This window comes from Alligator sinensis, unplaced genomic scaffold (genome assembly GCF_000455745.1).
Source record: "Alligator sinensis unplaced genomic scaffold, ASM45574v1 scaffold1456_1, whole genome shotgun sequence".
Lineage (NCBI taxonomy): Eukaryota > Metazoa > Chordata > Crocodylia > Alligatoridae > Alligator > Alligator sinensis.
The window spans coordinates 114666-136582 of NW_005842763.1; the positions used below are offsets into that span (position 1 = coordinate 114666).

At 43.5% G+C, this 21917-nt stretch overlaps 1 protein-coding gene across 10 annotated transcripts in view; it reads left to right on the forward strand.

The window, feature by feature from the left end:
• RASGRP3 (RAS guanyl releasing protein 3) overlaps nucleotides 1-21917 on the forward strand; it is a 114035-nt gene that overhangs the window by 63892 nt on the left and 28226 nt on the right. For 7 of the 10 annotated variants that reach the window (XM_025216744.1, XM_025216748.1, XM_025216745.1 and 4 more), the window contains 5 exons: nucleotides 216-363; nucleotides 2903-3076; nucleotides 4122-4310; nucleotides 4605-4880; nucleotides 14543-14620. In XM_025216744.1, the coding sequence (XP_025072529.1) occupies nucleotides 216-363; nucleotides 2903-3076; nucleotides 4122-4310; nucleotides 4605-4880; nucleotides 14543-14620 (865 nt within the window). The remainder of the gene's footprint in view (nucleotides 1-215; nucleotides 364-2902; nucleotides 3077-4121; nucleotides 4311-4604; nucleotides 4881-14542; nucleotides 14621-21917) is intronic. The other 3 variants (XM_006034688.3, XM_025216751.1, XM_025216752.1) reach the window with 3 other exon arrangements.

A 21917-nucleotide genomic window follows, 5' to 3' on the forward strand; every position in this document is an offset into this window, starting at 1 on the left:
AATCCAATACTGTACAGTACTTCAGATAGTAAGCAACACAATCTTATCCCAGAAGTGCCAGCGGCACTTCTCCTGGTGCCCCCACAACCCGGAGCACTGCCTGTCAGGAGATGCACGTGTACCCCTGTGCACCCCCTAGGCATGGCCACAGCAGATAATGGTTCCCACTCAGAGGTGTGTGGACAGGATCTGATGAGCCTTCTTTTCTGTTGCAGTCCCTCCTATGACTGGATGAGAAGAGTCACACAAAGGAAAAAAACTTCTAAGAAAGGAAAAGCCTGCCTGCTGTTTGACCATCTGGAGCCCATTGAACTAGCCGAACACCTGACTTTCCTAGAGCACAAGTCTTTTAGACGCATTTCTGTAAGAAACCTACAGCTCTTTCTTTCACTCACAATGATACTCTTAATAGGGCCTTGCACTTAAACTGAGACTTTATTTGCTTTAAGGTAACACTTGTGCTCCATGACTTCATTGTGCTGTGCAGCTACACCCTTAGGACATAAAACAAGTGCCATTGTTTCCCCCCTGTTTTGGTATTTGATGTTTAGGGCCTGTCATGTTTCCTGGACACATTAGGGGTACTGTGTTCTTAAAGGAACATTCTTAAGTTAGTGCATCCTAAAATTGACCCCAGTATAAAGCAATACCCTGACTCCCAAATGCTTACAATAGTCATGGAAGTGTATATGCTTCACCCTGGGAGGGCAGCTCGTCTTAGTCTCTATCTGCTCACCCTGCAGATCTTGCATATCTGGCATTTTACTAAATTACAAAAACACAGCAAAACAACTTGTGTTGAGTTTTCAAGGAACTAAGCAAGAGGGCAGTCAGTATATCCCATGCTGAAATAAACTGATACCTACTGTTAAGTCAGATGCAAAAGATTTCCTTGAGTAAATATTGGACTAGAATGGCATTGGATGGTAACCAGGGTAAATTCAGAACTGATCTTCTTTCTCTCCTTATCACCAATTCAAACATCTGGAACAAAAGGAAAAACTGAATGACAATGACAATGGAGATCAGAGGAATATTAGAATTGCAGTACTGAAGCGAGACTCTCAAAAAGGGGAACCTAGTTTTAACTGTGTTATAAACACTAACTGAAGAACTGGCTTCTTCTTAACAAGTATTCGTAGTAAATGCTCTCTTGACCTTGGTTCTTTTCATGGTAAGTAGAAACTATCCTAGCAGTAAGGCTGCTAGACTTAATTCTTCTTAGCAGAAAGACACTGTTGTGAGGAAACTTGGGAAACCAAAAGGAATAAAAGTCCAGATTTTTTTTAATCCTTGATGCTTCAAGAGAGAGAATAAGGAAGCCAATGAAGAGATGAAAAAAAGAGAGACAGACATGAATAGGGTTTTCCTTAAAATCAAAGTAAAGTTTCTGCCATTCTGGACTCTAAATAACAGGAAGTAACTCTATACAATGTGGGAGAATAAATGTAGGTTATCTGTGTAATGCTAGGTCTAACGAGGGATGGAAATGATTTCTCACATGCAACAGTGCCCAAGAAAAGAGTTGGACATTAAATAAAATGTTTAAAATATATTTTGATGCTTCTTGGGAATCCCAGAGAGAAAATTGAGACCTTAAGGACTGGTGGCTTAAACTGGAAGCTTGCAATTTGATAGTTATAATAATAGTTAATTTATCTGTTTGAGTTTACTAACTCAGATAATTCTCCTGAACCAGTTAGGGTTTCTGGTACATGGGCTGGAGTCAGCTAAGCTTATGTTTCCCCTACTGTGAGGTAGAAGTTGATAAGTAGAGCAAATAGAGGCATGTTAGATTTTAAATAAAGGTAAAAGTGGCTATTAATAGGGGTAGCACACCTAATTAGCAGGGGGCAAGTCAGGGAGTTAAGAGAAGAGCATACTTCTGTAGATGTAGGTTGAAAGTTAATCTCAAAACCTAGTGGGTTTCATATAATAAAGGTGGGAAATGGAAAGAAAAGGGGATTGAGGATTGTTGGAAAAAGATTTGGAAGGTTATAAGCAGTGAGATGTTGTAAATTTTCAGCTCCTGGAAAGATACTTACTGTACCTGCTGTTAGGTGGTCTCTAAATAAGCAATTTTTGTTCAGTAGACCAAGGAAAAGGCAATTTGGGCTCATATTTTTAAGAATAGTGTACTTAGGTTAGAGTAGGACATAATCTGCTGGAGATCTGGACTTAATCTGTTAGAGGGCCAGTTAAAAACAAATATTTCAAATGTTTGGGTAAGTCAAACACAAGTCACAGTAGCTCTGCCGTGTAAAGCAGTATCAATACATTTGAAAAGGCTAGAAATAAGAAACTATAAATCTGGTTGACATCCCTTCAATGACAATATGTTTCATAAGGGTCTTCTTGGAAAAAAATAAGATAAAAATCAAAATGTGGACAAAGAAATAGGTGTTGTGTTCAGGCTAGAACTCTGGCTCTCATGAATTTTGTGGCAAAAAACCATCGATTTCACTTGTTAGGTCAGCAATGCAATCTGTCAAAATACTGGAGGGTAATTCACTCCAAGAGAATTAAACTGTCACAGTCACCTCCTCATAACTTGTAGAAGAAGAAAAGAACATTTATTTTTTCAGTGTCAAGAGGATGAACAATGACAAAAAATGGCTGGAGGGGATAAGTATTGGATAATCTGTAGCACAAGCTGATTTTATGAAGGTAAAGTTCAAGACCTATTGAGTTGCTCTATTTTCTGACATATATACATTAACAGTAACATTTTATAAACTTTTCATAAAAGTATCTTCATATAACTTAAAGAGGTAGCCCAGGTGCAGTAGGGAAACCTAATAGAAATAGCAACCTCTTGTTTTAAAGGAAAAGTAGCACAAGTATCACATTGACTATAAAAGTGTTATGCAATGCTTAAATGTACATTTCTTTCCTTGGCTAGTTTATAGATTATCAAAGCTATGTGATCCATGGCTGCTTGGAAAACAACCCTACCCTGGAGAGATCTATTGCATTATTTAATGGTATCTCTAAGTGGGTCCAGCTTATGGTTCTCAGCAAACCAACACCCCAGCAAAGGGCAGAAGTAATTACAAAGTTTATCAACATTGCACAGGTAAGATAAATCTTTGAACCATGCTTTGTCTGATAGAAGAAAATTATACATACCATTGCTGCAGAAAACTAATGAGGAATGTCCATCCAAAACTGAAGAGCCATTGGACTAGGTAGTTGAGAGACAGCAGTTTCCCAGGGAGGGACATGGCTAACATCACATCCATTCCTCTTTGACTCCCCAGCCAAAATGACCAAGCACTCATGTACAAAAGATTTGGAAGATTTTGAGTCAACTGGGAACTGCCTTTGGCATGAGCCCAGAGCCAGGCTTGAGCTCACCGCTGGAACTTTCCAAGATACCACAACCACTCTGCCACTGTGATTTCAAGCTGTTTCTTTGATGAATATTTTTTTCAGCCATAGTTTATGCTTCTCCTTTGAGTTATTTCTAGATCAGCATTTTAATGTAAGGCAGTGTTAAGTATGCCCTTATGATGCCTGAGTAACATGGACAGCCATCTACATTGTGCAAATGGCACAAGCTATTTCCCAAATCCTATTGATTTCTATATTAAAGTCTCTGTTTAAGCGAATTTAAGCACGTGGGCTAATTTGTGCTAGAACAGCATGACTCGGGTATTTGCCCCTTGCTTGTTACTTTGTTATTAAAAGCACCCGCAGATGCAATTTAATGATCAGGCCTCTAACCACTCTCCACTTGTCTTCCTACTCCCCACCTTCTGTGCTGTGCAGTAGTAGAATGGCTGCAGCAGTAGACATGGCTAGGGGAGGAAAAACCACTCAGGGCTCGGAGTAGTAGATGAGTACCATACAGGTGGACAATATTCTGGCTGCCAAATGAGTTGCTGTAGAGTGTACACTTCAATATGTAATATGCCTTCTCATTGCTGTTGGTCTTTTGTTGCTTTTCTTGTGTTCCGGGTGCATTCTATGAATTATCTGTTTGCCTATTTTGGTGTGCCCCTGCTCTACAAGAAAATGGAGATATTAACATTACATATTCATGTCATGTGTCCCAATTTACAGGTCTATACACTTCCTACTGTATTTTAGCAGTGACTAACTCATCTACTTTAACACAGGTGCAGCAGTCATCCAGTGTCATGCAATACATTTCCCTAAGCTTGATGTTCATATGTTTGATTCTCATGCAGAAGTTGCTACATCTCCAGAACTTCAACACCCTGATGGCAGTTGTAGGAGGTCTAAGCCACAGTTCTATTTCTCGTCTCAAAGAAACGCACTCTCATCTATCTTCTGAGGTTACAAAGGTACAATGGGATCCACAGTATAAATAAATATTTTACTGAAAAATCCAGTATCTCATGTATAACCAGTATTTCAGTAAAGATATATTAGGCTTTAGAACACTTGAATCCCATTAAAGCATAAATAAAGAGTTAGGTTGCTCTTGATAAAAAACAGTTAGAGTGTGAATATCTTGTTTTTGATTGTCTGTGACGGGAAGGAAATGGACAAATTCAGCATCTTGGTGTCATTTAGAATAGGTCAAAGAACTGTTATGAATGCTCTTACTGAGTCTTGGATCTTATGGCTGTTTATAGGACTGGAATGAAATGACAGAACTGGTCTCCTCCAATGGAAACTACTGCAACTACCGCAAAGCTTTTGCTGACTGTGTTGGCTTCAAAATCCCCATTTTAGGAGTACACTTGAAAGACTTGATTGCTGTCCATGTCATCTTTCCAGATTGGATAGATGAGAACAAAGTAAACATAGTGAAAATGCAGCAGCTTTCCATGACCTTGAGTGAACTGATTTCCCTGCAGACTGCTTCCCATCATCTAGAACCAAATATGGATTTAATTAACCTGCTAACAGTAAGTGTTATGAAGGTTCCAGCACACCTGTCCATCATAGGTAGATGAGACTTCATTCAAGTAAAAGGAGCTATTCACATAAAGATGTACACAATTAATTCCTTAATATTTTTTTATGCAAGTGATGATAAATATGACAAAAATACATATAATAGAAAACACTGTAAGTAATGGCTACTTAAGGTCAAAGAGAACTTGTACCAGTGTTTTATCTAATGGCTGGACATTAGGCATTGGACTATCAGCTAAATTATCTAGTCTAAATCCAAAAATCTAGTCTAGAAAAATTTAACACACCCATCCAAGATCTAATCCTCTAATTTATTTCAATGGTAGCCATTGAGGGCTGTTGAAAGTCAGAGTGCTAATTTCAAATGCCTAAATATAATCTTAAAAACCTGCTTTTAAATATCTTGTAAAACCCTTTACATAGATCTGTATAAAAATAAACAGACTGTGAGCTAGACAGTCCATTCTTTACACAAGGTGAAAAACAATCAATAGTATATGTGGAAGCTGAATGTCAAATAAAGTGAATATTCTTGTCCTGGTGTGTATGATATTTCCCCCTGGATGCATGTAGTAGGGGAGACTGTGAAAAGCTGACAAATGGCTTGAATCACTAACTGCCAAATTCAGAAGCGATGCATAAATTAAACTCAGTTATATGAAAGAGAATTAAATGAGGTGTAACTTAAATAGTGAAAATCCAGAGTAAGGTCTAAGTTAAACCAGTGGGTAGCTTAACCCTTCCTTCCACACCCTGATACTGTCTGTTGACCTCCCTTTGTGCTATGCTGTGTTCCCCTCCCTTCTGAATCCTCAGCTACCCCAGTCTAATATCCCTTTCACTCACTGGACCAAATTCAGAGGTGATGTTTAAAAATTTTTTTCAGATCTGAAACAGGTAGCCAAGGTACAGCAAAACAAGGAAAGGTTCCAAGCAGAAGTTCTCCAGGGAAGCAGAGTAAAAGAGGAAAAACAGCTGCAGAGATAATATTGCCTTTCCCTATTTGTTATTAGAAACGGTTGCTTTTGAAAGATGAGAGGGGGGATACTTAATGAAGAGATATTAGCATCTGCTGTACAGTCTCTCCAATATACAACGAGTTTTATAATCCTTTTAATTTCACAATATGAATTCATCTTTGGCAGCAGGCAGCTGGTTCATTCCTTACAAGGGTTGGAGCTAGTGCAGGGTCACTTTACCCAGCCCCATATATTTAAGTCAGCTGCATATTGATAACATTCATTTGGTGCCACAATTTTTTGCTTGCTATTTTTAGCTCTAACCGCTGCTTAACTAACCTGTTCTGAGGCTATGCAAATAGTTGGAAAGTCCCAGTCCTTTCTACAGTCTAGTGAAGTGAAAGACAAAGTACTGGTACCTAAAAACCAAACCAAAAGTAAATCTTACCTTTTGTTCAGTGCAGTTCTTTTTTGAAATTAGAAGATTATAACTTATTTTTTTTAAATAATTATAAAATAGGACAAAAATTAAAATGAAATTAAACCAAGAGCTAAAAATTTCCATTCCAAGGGATGATAAAGGAAGTCTCAGGAAACTTTCTTCCAAGCAGCACTGCTTATCTTTCAATGAAAAACTCTGTAATTGATTTATAAATACATGAAGTATTGAGAATTACTCAATAATTGCATATTCTTAAAAAATGTCTCCTTGTGCTTAAGTTTGAATAATGAATCCCAACCCCTTAAATATGCAATATATATGCCTTTTTGTTTGCACACACAGGCCAAATCCAGCTCTGCCTTTAGATGTGTTAGCACAGAGGTGGGCAATTATTTTGGGCAGAAGGCCGCTTACCCAATTTTAGCAAGCTGTCAAGGGCTGCATGGATAGCCCCACCCCTTGACAGGTGCCCAGCCCCCTTGTCACTATCTTGGGACCAATGTCCCAATGTCTTGGGACCAATGTCCCAGGGCCAGCACTGGTGGGGCCCAAAGTGGGGTGCAGGCTGGCAGGGGTCTGTGGATCCGGGCTGGGCTGCACCAGCAGGGAAAGGGGGGAGTTGGCCTGGCTTCATAGAGCCGGGAGCTGGCCCGGCTCCATAGAGCCCCTGCCAGCTGGGACCCCTATACCCCTGCTTCCCTGCTCTGGGCCCTGCCGGTGCTGGCCCCGGAAGACCAGTACAGCCCTGTGCTCCCACTGACTCCCGCATCCACTCACTCCCAGTGCCCCCCAGCCCTGCAGTACAGCGGGGGACAGCGCAAAGCCCTGACCCCCTGCTCACTGGCAGGGAATGAGCTGATGTTGAGCGCAGGGAAAAGCAGCCCCTCGCCTGCCCTGTGGCCGGAACTCCCTGCTACAGCTGCTCACAGCCCAAGTGGGGCTGTCCTGAGCAGGCATAGGCAGCCCCAGGCAGGCTGTGAGTGGCTGCAGCATGGGGCACCGGCCATGGGGTGGGCGAGGGGCCACTTTCCCTTGCGCTCAGCACCAGCTTGTAACCTGCCCCTGCTGCCAGCCTGGGCCCCGCACTGGCTCCGGGCTCACCCGTCCGGGCTGCGCTGCAGTGGGAGCAGCTGCTCAGAGCAAAGGAAAGTGCCCCCCGCACCCTTCTGCTTGCCATGCCAGGTAGTGTTTGCTGCCACTGCCCACCCAGAGCTCGCATGCTGGGCAGCACAGAGGCGGCGGTGGCAAACACTGCCCAGCGCAGCAAGCGGGGGGCCGCTTTCCTCCATGCCAAGCAGCTGCTCCCGCCGCGGCACAGCCCCAACAGGTGAGCCTAGAGCTGGCACGGGGCCCAGGCTGGCAGTGAGGGCAGGTTACAAGCTGGTGCTGAGCAGAGGGAAAAGCAGCCTCTCGTCTGCCCCATGGCCAGCGCCCTACGCTGCAGCCACTTGCAGCCCGCCTGTGCCTGCTCAGGACAGCTCCATGCGGAGCACTGGCTATGGGGCAGGGGAAGGGCTGCTTTTCCCTGTGCTCAGCTTTTCCCCAGGCCACTTTTCCCTGGAGTCCTCCCCTGCCCTTTCTCCCCCACCACCACCTTACTTGAGGTTCCCCCGCTGGGCAGCCACATATTCCCAGGCCAGAAACCTCTGCTGGGGCTTCCAGCTGGGGGGCCGGGGCCAGGCAGGCCCTGCTGTTGCAGGAGACTGCCATGGCTTCCCGTGGGTCCTACTGCCCCTGGTTCCTGTCATTTTTGACAGGAAGCAAGGGCAGATAAATATTAATTTTATAAATTCTTTACAAGCCCCACGGGCCAGATAGAATGGCCTTGTGGGCCAGATCTGGCTCGCAGGCCATATTTTGCTCACCCCTGAGTTAGTAGGACCTATGTATCTCCTATTAGCTAAGTGACCTTTCAAAGCACTTGCATGGATATTAGCTCCTACTTCCTCCAGGAAGGCGCATAACTGTGTATGTCCCTCAGAATGGAAAAGGGAAAGACTTCCAGGCCAACAGCCTAGTGATTAGCACAGTGATTACTGGGTTCAGTAAACACGTACATACATTGAATGAGAAGAACAACACAGTTTATTTTATGGAGCAGTAGACAACATCTGCAGACCCTTTGTCTCTCTGACTAACCTGCAGGACCATCTCCCACTATGTGGAGGAGGTGTGAGTCTATATCTCTCACTTCCCAGCAAAGTATCCTAACTACCAATCTGAGGTAAGTTTATCCTTCTCCCCTCCTGTTGCAGCTGGTCTTTTGGGCAGCTAAGAGGGGAAGATATATGGGGCCAGGAGGCAAACAAGCCAAGAAGAGTGTGGCTTTGTAAGATGGGCACTGCCCTGGATGGGGTTCCTGAGTTCTGTTCCAATGGTGTTTCTCTGTCTAGCAGTCACTGTTTAAAACTGAAAAACGATGGAATAGCTTTGACCTATTGGACCAACTAGTATTTCACAAAGTTTACGCACTTTCCCAAGGTGAAATAGAATGGCCAGCATTGATACCCTCTGAACATGCTCAGAAAAACAAGGCAAGATGCACAGAGAAAAGTAGGATCTAGTGGCCTAAATGTCACTTATGTGGCTAATTTTAGTCATGTAAGTTCTACTTACCTGCCTAAAGGGGAGGTGGATATTGGCCCATGTTCAACAAACATGTTCAAATATCAGCTTATTAAAGGCCAGATATTTGGGAATGTTAATAGGCATAAGTAACTAATCTCCAACCCCAAACTCACTCCTCCCGCTTCCCTGCCACTTTCTCCAAATGGCAAAACTTCTATTGACTTCAGTAGGAGCAGGATAGGACCCATCAATTCAAACTACTAGCCCTACTTTCATTTCACCATCTAATTTAATATCATTAGCTTCCATGAAGTTCTGTGTGTTTACACCAGCAGGGAAGTTGGGCAGACATATACGCAAGTCTTCTTTGGCAATCCTTCACAGTCAAGGATGATTGTCTTCTATGATTGTCTTATCTCTGTGTCCAAAGATGGCTGATGAGGCCTATCACGGATCAACAGACTCCACTGCAGCTTGGACATGTGTTTCTGTGTGGGGTGCGTGGCACTGGATTCTTGATTTAGTCCATGACATGCTGTTTCTGCCATTCCCACTTTTCCATCTCCTGTAGTCGTTATGAGGTTTCAAAGTACAGAGATCCCTGCAACAGACTCTTCCTACATTTGGGGCAGTCTTGGGCAATAGTCTCCCATGAGCTGATATTGATGTTGATTTTTTTTTAAGTTGGCCATAAGGACATTCCTGAAGCACTTTCTTTGCCCTTCTCCTGAGTGTACACGTTGGCTGAGCTGGGAGAATAAAAGTTGCTTTGGGATTCTGAAGTCAGACATCCAGATAACATGGCCAGCCCAGTGAAGTTGATGTCAGAAAATCATCACCTCAATACTCATGGTGTTTGCAAATTGCAGAAGGACACTAACATTAGTTCATCTGTCTCCCCACTGGGTTTGGAGGATCTTCCAGAGGCAGCGTTGATGATACTTCTCCAATAATTTTAGATGTCTCCTGTGTGTTATCCATGTCTCAGCTCCATACAGCAAAGTGGGGATCATGAAATCTTCATAAACCATGAGCTTGGTTTTGGATCTGATGTTGCAATCTTCAAGCACCCATTTCTTCAGGCGTCCAAAGGCTGAAGTTGCACATTTGAAACCATGTTGGATGTCTTCATCAATGGGCCTTCTGTGGGCTTCCAAAGTACTCAGTGCCTCACCATGGATCTGGATTACCAGAGCTGTGGGGCAGAGCTGTGCCCAACTGTACCCAGAGATGTACCCAGCACGTCCACAGATGTGGGACAGTGGAATGACCTTCAAGGAAGTTTAGCTGTGAAATAAGCAGGAGTAACTCTGACAAATAAGCAGTCACAGACCAAGCAGTAGCAGTACCACCAGGATGTGGTGAGGACAGCAGATAGCAATGCTTTCCCTCCAGAAAAGCCTTTAACAATGAGTTCATGTTGCCACTATAATAAACCTACCCAGCCCCTAGCCATGGGTCTACAAGTCCTCAACAGCAAAGCAGGCAGAAGAAGATGTTAGAATCTCAATGACTACAAAGATGGATGAAGGCTGCAGCAGAACAAGATCCCCAGTTGTCCTGGTCTCTTTGCCATTGGATCAAGGTTCCATTCTGTCAAGAGCCACGTGGAAGCTGATGTGCAGCAGCTTGTCCATGATAAAAGAATTTATGCACAGGCATCTTTCATGAAAACAGTTTTTCCAGCACATTCCTCAAGCCCTTTGGTGACCAGCTAGTGGCAACAAGAGCAGGGTTGTGAGGTCTGGAAGCTCCTAGTCGTGAACTGGCATGAAAGCGGCAGTTACAAGAAGCTTGTCTAGAACTTGGATGAGACAGGGGTGTGATTTGGCAGCTGTAACTGTGACTAAGCAGTCCTCTTTAGGATCTACTCTGCTCACCCCACATGAGGAGGGGGCTCAAAGGGTTCCCTAAACATAGGCCATCTAATACAGTATTCTGTATTTCTTTCTGAGTGGATAACCACATCCAGTGGGATCACCTTCCTGACACTGAAAATACCAACTAAGACACACCATCATTTTTGGGACTGGGAACATCAGGACCCTCATGGAAAACCCTAATAATGAACACCAAGAGTGCTGCACTGCAATCGTGACCCAAAAACTCAGGTGAAACAACATCAATGTAGTTGCACTGAGCAAGACCTGGCAAGTGAGAGATGGGCAGCTCAAAGAACATGGAGGCAGCTATACCATCTTCTGGAAGGTTAAACAGGAAAGAGAATGCCAACTTCATGCAATTGATTTTCCCATTAAGAATGAACTCATAAACCGACTTGGTGAGTTCCCTAACTGAATTAATAAGCACCTCATAACTCTCCATTTTAAACTGGCAGGGAACCAATATGCCACTGTCATCATTATGTATGCCCAGGCTCTTGATGCTGCTGATGAAACCAAGGATGAATTCTATGCCACCCTTGACCAATACTCAAATAATTAACTACATGAATGGTATATACTGTAACAGCCACAACAAATGTGCTATCTCAGGAGAACATCCTGAATCCCATGGAGCTATCAAAATGAGCATGCAAGTCCCAAAAAGTCAATATACTAATCAAAAGAATGAATCTGAATGAAAGGAAGGTGATCCAGTGATGATCAACCATTCTAATTATTTAGTGCAATGGTGAACATTGGTAACATAAGGAAAAATTAATTGAAATGTCTCTAATGAGTTGTGTACACTCTAAAAATAACATCATTTTCAAACAACATCTGCTTCTTTTAGTATAGTGTAAGGAGTGACTTTCCTTTCAGATAAAGTTGAATTTGGGAAGATGGTTTTACAATTTAAGTGTACCTTGTTTGTATCAGAAGAATTTTCCCTCATAAGTCTCTGATTTCAAGATAATTCTATAATCAGCCTGCTTTGAAAGCTTTTGTAAGTGAATAATCCTCACTTCACTGGAGTCCTCATGCTGGCTGGTAACTTCAAATCATGTTGGTTACTCTAGAACCTACTAATATAGGAAAATGATCATGACATGTTTCCCCACTATGTTGAGTAATCTTAGCCGGGGAGTATTGACTATTTCTTCCCTTTCTTCCCTTCATTGCATTTTGGCTAGGGAGAGACATTACACATAAAAAGGTTTAAATGATCAGAAAATGGTTTAAACCAGTAACAGAACAGATATTCCGTGCTCATAAACCAATTTGAAAATGTCTGAAACTAGTTTGAGATAAACCTGGTTGAATGTAGTATCAGACTTAACTGATTTGGGTCAAACTGGTTTATACAATGTCTGTACCAGACCCCTTCCTGGTTTAACTTAAACCAGAGTCCCCCCCAGCATCCCAGATGCTGTGCAACCCTGGGCGGGGCTCTCTGTTCCATGGCAGAGCTGGCCCCTCCCCTCTGTTTCCTGGCTGGAGCTCCGGCAGAGACTGCAGTCACAGCAGCATCTGCCTGGATTTTTCCACCCCCACCCACCACCACTCCCTGCTCAAGCAGGGATTCCCTCCTCCCCTCCCACAACAGGGACAGTAGCCAGCACATGGTATGCAAGTTAATGCTGAGAGGTGTCTGTGTAAGGCAGACAGGATAAAGGCAAAAAGGACAGTGCCCATTTAGGGCTTTTTGGAGCTAAAACAAGAGCTTGAACTAATGATAGAGGCCTTCGTTTTCTCAATGGACTGATAAACACTCCCTGCTGTGACTCCCTTCTGTGTAAGTAAATGCTGTGTAACTCCCTGCTGGCTCTGTTGCTGGTCAGGAACAGTGGGGGGGACACCCCTCCCTAATCATAGCATCCTGCCAGGGCCTGGCCACACCCCACCCCACCCCTCAGCTCAGCACTGCGCAAGGGAAGGGAGGGTTGCTCTAGTGAACCCCAGCTTCGAGCCTGAGCCACTGCAGGCATGTGCCTGCATTTCTTCAGTCCAGAGGGGATGTCTGTATGGTTACAGACCAGTTCCACCTAGCCAGGTTAGACTAATCTGCAGAGATTGAATCAATTCAGGCTTTTTGAATGTCTGTCCCTAGCCTTAGAGTGAGGCAGCATCAGTGGATAGCAGCATTGCTAGAGTTGAGTGAAAACTGCCAAATTTCACAAACATTTTGTTTTCATCTGTAAACATATTTTACTTTGATTGGGTTTGTGTCCTGTCTCCATAGGTAATACCTCCAGTAGTCTCAAGAAATCTTGGGCTGTCTATTGGAGTGGGGGGGAACATTTCTCAATATATAAGTAGAAGGAGAGGGAATACCTGTGGCATTCAGAGCTCAAGGAGTTAGAACTAGCATACAGTCATAGCTGGTGTGATGAAAATGTCTGGGGTTACAGGGAATGCCACACAAAGTACTTTGAGGAGTTTGCTGATTCACACAAGTAAAAAGAATCTCCTCTGTCCAGAGCCTGGCCATGTACCTCCATAGGGAGGATCTATGGGCATTTGTAGACAACACAGGGGTTTAATTCTCTGTAAATTGAAGCAGTGGTTTTATAAAAAAAACACTTCACTTTAGGGCAAAGTAAGTCACCATGTCATATACACCCATGTCGGAGCCTGATCCTTACCTGCCTCTCCAGCAGTGAGGAGGGGAAGGCAAGCTGCTGGCAGGCAGAGCAGTCCATGAGCTGCAGTGGGGGGCTGGTGCTTCCCTCTGTGGCAGCAGCACCCCCCTCCCCCAGGCAGCACCCACCCACAGGTACCCAGCTCGGGCAGTCCTGGGGGGTACTGCAGCCTTGGAGGGAAGCACCAGGCCCCTGTGCAGCTCAGGCAGGCAGGTAGGCTCCAGGGGGAAAAAAAGATAAGGCTCGCCACTTTTTTTTTCCTTCTGGGGAGCCTGCCTTCCTGGGCTGCTGCTGGGCTGCCTGCATGGTCTGCCTGCGTAGCCCCTCAGCTGCATGGAGCCTGATGCTTCCCTCCACAGCTGTAGGGTAGGAAACTAAAACTCCTTGGAGGTGTTTTACTTTGTAGCGCCCCAAAGTCATTTAAGGCGCATTATATTGCCAAATGTGCTGCAGCAGCTGGAATTAATGCGCAATACACCACCAAATGTGCAAACAGCAATGCCATTAAAGCAGTGCAAAAGGCGTTTAAGCCACTTTAAACCCGCTAAAAAGTGTCGTCTACAAATGGCCTATGTCAGTGATTCTGAAGGTCTCAGACTTCAGGGATTCTCTTGGGTTGTCTGAAGACTAGGGCCACCTCCTTGATTGCTGCATAGTAAGATGTTTACAGAGGAGCAGCAATAACCAATTTGTTTGAGGTGCCTGGAACCCTCCCAGGTCATAGCTGCTCATAAATGGAGGGTGAGGGGCAGTGCCCTATCAGCAGAGATAATCATCACTGAACAGATAGTAGCACTAACCCTAATGAACTTCTCCTTTACTTACTCCTTTGTCCTGGGACTACCAGGATGGGTGTGGAAGGGAGCAGGGAAAGAAAAGAACTGGAGCAGAAACAAGGGAGATGTGTAACAGGGGGAGATGTGTAAAAAGCTCACAGGTAGGTCACGTTATTCCCATCAAAAGTTGTATTGTTACATATTGGCACTTCCTCCAGCTTTCACCAGCAGCCTCCGTCTCCATCCTGAGCTTCAACTGGTAGAGCTTCCCTTGGGTTCAGTGAGAGCAGTCTGAGTCCCTTGTATTTTAAATTACTAAATGTGCTGTTATTTCTCATCTGATCTAATAAATGCTACTGTTTCCTTTCCTGCTTGTTTATAGCTGTCCCTGGACCTCTATCACACAGAAGATGATATTTACAAGCTCTCCCTGGTGTTGGAGCCAAGGAATTCTAAATCAGTAGGTCTCTTTTATTGCCTTTTGGAAGGGGTGAAGTTGTATTTACACCTCTGTGAGATTTATAGTTGATGTACCAAGATTATACTCTTGAACTTGTGGGAATTAACTTTAAAGCATATTTTTGTGTATTCTGTAACAAATATAGTCATCTATTATGTATGTTTTTATAAGCATTTGTAAACTGGAGGAAAATGATACTAGTAAAATATCCTGGACTTTATCACTCTGAATTTAAAGAAACCTCAACAAGTTACAAAAAGATAGTATTATAGACTACATGTATAATATTACTATCAATTAAATATGTAACATTTCTGAATAGCTGCAAAGTGTTATAAATCATAATTAAGTCCCCAAATCTGTCATTTGCTAATGGTTTGGTGTATGGAGATACCACATTTTGTTGGATGTTGTTTTGCTTCTAAAAACTTTAGCTATACTTTGCATTCTCAAACGGAAATGGCAAGGATTTTTGTCAGTGATATCTTTTAACGGACCAACAAGACATGCTTTTGGGTACCACTGTACCCTTTCTCCAGGTCTCCCACTCAGGTGGGTACAGTGGTCCCTGACAACTTGACTATGTTCTTCCAACAATACTTTTTTGGAAGTTCTGCCAAAAAAAGATACCACCCACAAAAACCCTTGCCCCTCACATTTTTCCAGGACCATCATAGCTACAGCATCAACCCAATACTACCATTCTCAGCTAGGAATCACAAGAACTTAAAACTGTTTATTGCACTGGGGCATTTTCCCAACATTTACATCTATACTGAATTTGACAAGAACCTTGAAGAGTATACCCTGAAAAACTGGTTATTTTGTAATTTATTCTGCAAAAAGACTAAACTATAGGTCAATAAGAATTTATCTGTTTTAATTGAACTGTCATTTAAATTATTACCAATGCTTTGGTCTCTTGCAGGGTTTTTGCAATTGGTCTAGTAAAATATAGCACACTACCCAAAGAACCTGACCTACCTTGGTCCCTGTTGAAATTTGGGGACTTTTGTGCTATGGATGCATCAGCTTTCAGTGTATTAATCTTGAGTGTGACATATCTCATGCAAGCTTAATTTTGCTGCAAGTGAGCACACTTATCTGTGAAATCAGCAGTAACTGAGAGATCTAAGCATCTTCCAGGAGATGTTTGTTTAGCAGATTGTAGGATCAGACCCCAGGAGATTAAAATGTTTTTATTCAGAGCCGTTCTGCAGTGTTTAAGAAGTTCTGCATCCTGAAGACATTGTTTCCCAGTTCCTAACAAATCACTTTCTGGGAGACTGGTAGAGTCTTAAATGCAGCATGGTAACTGATCATAAGGACATCTAGTTTGATTATTCTAACACAGGTTTAGCTTTAATCCATTTTGAATACTTGGAATTGTATTAACGACTCTCTGACCTTCATGGCGTGTAGGGCATAATTTGATAGCCAAAACTCCAGTATGTTTGCTCATTAATCAGTCTGCCTCCCCCATCCCTCTCCTCATTAACCCTGGTATGTCTGTCAAGGCCAGCAACAATTGCAACACTGAATTGTGGCAGCCTGTCAGGAACTAATGATGGGTCATTACTAGGAACAAAGAAAACAAACATTTAGCTGCTTTATTCACCAGTCTTAGTTTAAAAGGACAAATGCTGTGGGGGAACAGTCCTGTGACCTTTAACAATACTGTCAATTGTCAGGGACTTCTCAAGTAATCAATGAATAATCAGTGACATTCAGTCTTTGCAGTACAAGGTCCTTTTTGACTTCTACCTCAGTGAGAGGCAGGCTGTGGCTCCTGAGTGCTTCCACTGACTACCTGGTGCTTTTCCCAGGAAATGTTATAAAAATATTGTGTTTTCTCTTTTGTGTGAGGGGGTGTTTTTCGGTCTGGGGTGTGTTTACTGCATGCATTTGGTACACACCTTTTCTTCAGCCATGAATAACGAAACGGAGCAATACATTAATGCAGCACAACAGCTACATACTGTAGGGGTTTTTTTTAACCTTTTGGACTGGCACGTGTTTGCCACAACACACCGAGGGGTATCCAGGTTGCTACGGCTTGTTTGGTTAACGCTGTCTGCTTCTATAGCTCCTGAGCCATTCAAAACTGAATGTCACTGCTTGAACTAACTAGGCATAAATCAGCCTTTCTCCTGTGCCCCTTTTCATACTGTGTCAGAAATGTCTGAGCTCACTTGGAGGGTGAGGTACAGCTTCAAGGTCTTTTTTAAATGGAAAAAAGTTTACATGAAGAACTAAATTGATATCATTTTATCTCTTTCTTTATACTGTTATAATCCCATGAGGGGTAATTAGCCATGTCAGTCTGAAGTCAGTCAGAAGGCAGGGTACCTTTATAGACTAAATACATAAGAGAGAGAGAGCACAAGCTTTCCTGAATCCAAGTTTGCTTCATCAGATATGTAGAAAGGAATATGTAGAAAGCAGACTATAAGGAGAAAGATATTAGAATACAAAGACAAGGCAGGTGGGGGAGACAGAGATAGAGAGAGATAAGAGGGGGATTGTGCTAGGAGATACAAGCAAAATAGCAGTACTAGGCCACTATCGATCCTCTGGATCATGGTGTACATGCGAGAGGTCTAATCAGATGCCTGATGAATCCTTTTGTGGTTTACAAGCCCAATTCAAGAGCAACACAGCTTGTTGCAAGTTTCACAGATCCATGTGTTGTCTGAGTTGGAGTCTAAGTTCACAGCAAGCTGCTTTCTTCTTTCCATCCTCTGGATCAAAACCACTTCATATTGAATTTCACCCAATGCCAGATGTTCCCTCCAGGTTGGATGGAATTCTGGGTGCTTCTCCCAGCTTTCTACATAGATGTTGAATGACTTCATGTCATTTTGCATACATTGTGGTACCACCATAAAGGGCAACTCCACTTTCTAGAGCTGTCGTGAATCTCTCTGTACAAAATATTCTTGGGGATACAGTCTCCTCCGATTCTCCTGCCACAGCGGATCTTATTGCAACCTCCTCATCTTGATAATGGTTTCTAAGTGTGTCAGTCCTGTGCACTCCAGTCCCTCTGTGTTTGGTATTCTATCTTCCTACTTTATTTTCAGGATCTTCTGTTGACATCTCTTGTGGAAGCTGTTCAGTAGGGTTGTGCAAAGCTTTGGTCACTGATTGGATTCAGCGGAGATTCAGCCCAATTCGGTGACTGAATTGAATCAGGAGACCTTTTAATCTCTCTGAATCAAATGGGAACTCTCCGAATCGATTCGGAGAGATTCAGTGAGTTGGACATAGACACAGATTTAAATGTTTTTTCTACATACCTCAAGGTACCAGGCAGCTCATGAATGCTGAAATGGTAGAGTAGATGGAGCGTCCCACAGGAGTGCAGGGGAGTCCCTAGCTTACTTGGCGGTGGACCCAGAAGTGGACCAAAAGCACCCCTCTCACCCCCTGGCTCAGCGACTGGTGCCTCCTGGGTCTGGGGAGGCACCTGAGATCCCCCCCATGGCTGATCACTGAGCCGGGGAGGTTGTGGGGGGGCTCCCCCGCATGCTCGGCAGCAGACCTGGAAGTGGACCAGTCGACTTCTGGGTCCACCACCGAACACGCGGGGGGGGCCCCCCCATGTTCCCGTGGGATGCTCCATCCACCCCAGCATCACAGTTCACATGCCATGCCTGGTACCTCGAGGTATGTAGAAAAAACATTTAAAGCTGTGTCTATGGCCGAATCACAGATTCGCCGAATCAGCATTGAATCTTCAGATTCGGATTCGGCCAAATTGAATCAGGACAGTGATCTGAATCAACGAATCAAATCACTGTCCCCCAATTCAGGCCAAATCTGAATCCGAATCGAATACGGCCCATTTCTCACACCTGTACTGTTCAGTCTCTTGATGTGCCTAGCATATGTAGTCCATGTTTTTTAATCATAAAGTAGGGATGGCAGCATGCAAGTCTCATAGATTCATATCTTCACCTTAGCTGATAGTTTGCTGTTACTCCATGCAGGTTTCTGTAATAGCCCAAAATTCTTAGCTGCTTTTCTGATTCTGTTAGTCATTTCAGTCCAAGTAGCAAAAACTGTCAACGACTCCAATTGATTTATCCTCCAGAGTGATGTCAGGTGATCGCAGTCTTCTTGAGACTGTAAAAAGCAGTAAAACCCTAAGAACAAAGGGGTCTCAAAAGCGAATCAAGATAATGAGTTAAGAATCCATAGTCCCTGTTTAAACTGTACTTAACACAGTCCAGTTTGTGGATGATTTCTTGTTCTGCAGTTTCCTATTCAAACTGGGTTTTTTAATTTTTTCTACCTGATAACAGCAATCCTGAGCAATCCTACATGTATAGACACATGGGGTACAGACACATGAACAATTTACTGATGGGCAGAAAGAGGCAAGAATTCACTGCATATCTCTGAAGTAACTGCCTGTGTACCCACACTTACCCTATGCTTAGGGACCTACCCAAAATGAGGCAGCAGACAGGTGACTTTGCAGGCCGATCATGGCACCAGCTACCATTTGCATGGACTTATCAGGGGCTCCCCCACACCTGTTTGGCTGAGGAGCCCCAGTGTTCCCACCCCTCGCCACAGATTGGCAGGTGGCCCAAAAAACACAGCATAATAATCCTGATTAAGCCCAGGGAAGCCATTAATTGACGCATTACTAAGCAATCTAAGGATTCAATTAAACTCTAAACTGAAATATCTTATGAAATTAAAGCTATACACACCATGAATTGTAACTAATACCGTCACCATACTTTATTAATGATGTTGTAAAAAGGAGTTTAACAATACTCAAGACAATGGGCCTTATGTATTTCCAAAACTGAGTGCTTACAAAGATCATGAGGTTTTTTTTTAAAAATACTATAATTTGTAGTTCTCTTTTGTTTCTTTTTTAGTTTGGGCCTCTGGACTTCTCGTATATAAGCTTTTCCCTGCAATTATGAAGACTAGAAACTCAAGGTCGTGTTGCACATTACACTTAGGACCTGTTAACTGCACTTAAAACAGGAGTATTCAAGCAGTAAAACACATGCAAAGTGCCATCCTAATGTAGCAAAGTTAGGACTTTTCCAGCAAAGAGTATCTCCAGATCATATTACTTAATGAGTGTCGAGCTAATATCCAACTACTCCACAGAGTTAATATGCCCAGGAGGCTCCGGTGTGGTGCCGGTGCTGGGACCAATATGTAGCTTCAGTCCCAGCCTCAGCATCACACTGGAACAGGTTCAAGACTGTTGCTCCCAGATGTTTGTTGTTCCCAGCTCACAGCACAGCAGAGTCTTCAAGGGCTTTGGCACTTAAGACATGTTTCATTTAGGTCATAGTAAGCATTACTGTGTGACTGCTCAGAAAACTTTCCAACTCATAAGTAATGCTTACTACAATCTAAATAAAACATGTCATAACCGTAACATGTAACAAGGCCCTCACTCTTTAATGAAAGCTGATTCTATTGCATCATTCCATGAGCTGGGGCTTTACGAATAGCTGTCATTCCTCCTGACCTCTTCTCCAAGCTCTAGAAAAGTAGGACTGCATAATAATCTTGGCTAAAAAGTCATTTTGAGCATCACCAAGCTATAGATCTGGTGACTCTGATTTGTGTGGCTTGTTTGAATTTACTTGGGCTCTCTGCGCTTCTGGATGTAGAAATTTTGCCTTCTTGAATTTACCTTCACAGCCTCACTCTGGGAGTCGCACACCTAGGTTTGCAGCTGCAGAGCCCACAAGAGGAGTGATGGGGGATATGTTCATGCCCCTCAGGCCCTCACTGCCAAAGGCCAAAGACATAAATAACCCATTCTGCTAACAAATGCAGTTCATTTCTGTCTACCAAACAGGGCAATTTAGGCCCCTATTATACCTTCTTCCCCTCCTCCCCCCCGAGATGAGAGTGTCTAACAGCCCTTTATTATATAGCATTGTACCATTAGTTACTGTGTCAGAATATGTGTAGATTAGAAAATAAAGTTTTAAATGAAGCTTTACTAGCTCTCCTTCAGGTTACACCTTCTATTGGAGAGCCAGATGCCCTATAAGACAGTAATGACCAAAACTGAAGCCCTTGAAGCTAATACTTTTGTTTCCATACCTTGCTGACAATCCTGGTAGCCATCCCCTTAACTAGGTATCTCTGAATTGAAAGCACTAATACGGCAATGCACCCAAAGCCATTCTTTATAAAGAGAGGGTGATTTCTGAGGCTTCACCTAAAATTTATGACCAAGTTTCAGATTTTTCACTGAAACAAGACTATTGTCCCACTTGTTTTCTTCACAAAGCTACTTAGTCATGCAGGATGAGTCAAATGGCATATTATAGGTGTCAAAGGGGCTGTCAGCTACTATTTAGTCAGGACCAAACTGTTTTGAAAATAAAATAAACTGGCTGATGCCTCTTGAAGTAAACCAAAAGGTTAATACCTCTCTGCACAGACTGTCTAAATGGATTAGGTGGTGCATACAGTCCTGTTATGACCTCGCTAGAATCCCTGCTCAAAAAGACATAGGACTCATTCCACTGGGTTGGCTGTTTCCCTGGCATATGTTCAAAATGTGCCTTATCCAAAATCTTTTGGGCTCCTAGACTGCCCTCTTACTGCACAAGGAGCAAATGTTAGTTTCTGAAGGACACTGCTTCAATCACTGTTGCATAAGCTTAGCACCCTGGCCCACCCCTTCAGGGAGGTCACTACTAGCTGTCTCCTAGGCTAGGGACAGACATTCAAAAAGCCTGAGCCTGAACTGATTCAGTCTTTGCAGGTTAGTCTAACCTGGCTAGGTTAAATCAGTTTGTAACTGCACAGACATCCCAGACATGCAGGCACCTGCCTGCAGTGGCTCAGGTTAGAAGCTGTGGGGCGCTAGAGCAGCCCTCCCTTCCCTTCCACAGTACGGAGCCAAGGAGGGTATGGTCAGGCCCTGCAGGATGCTCTGATTAGCCTAGCAGGGAATTAATAACAGTGTTTATCACCCCTAACTCAGTGTTTATCACCCGATTAAGAAAACAACAGAAGGACATTACCAGCTACCTGTTGATTCTGCCTTTGTCCCTGTCTGTCTCAGCACAGACCATAGCCAGCATGTGGTCTGATAGCTAATACACAAACACCTCTCAGTAAGGGAGAGTGGAGGGGGAAATTCCTGCTTAACAGGGAGTGGTAATGGGGAGGGGAGGGAGCAGCCTGCAGTCTCTGCTGGACTCCAGCCAGGGAACAGAAGGGAGGGGCCAACTCTGCTGTGGAATAGAGAGCCCCACCCAGCCCAGAGAGCATGCTGGGATGCTGGGGGTGT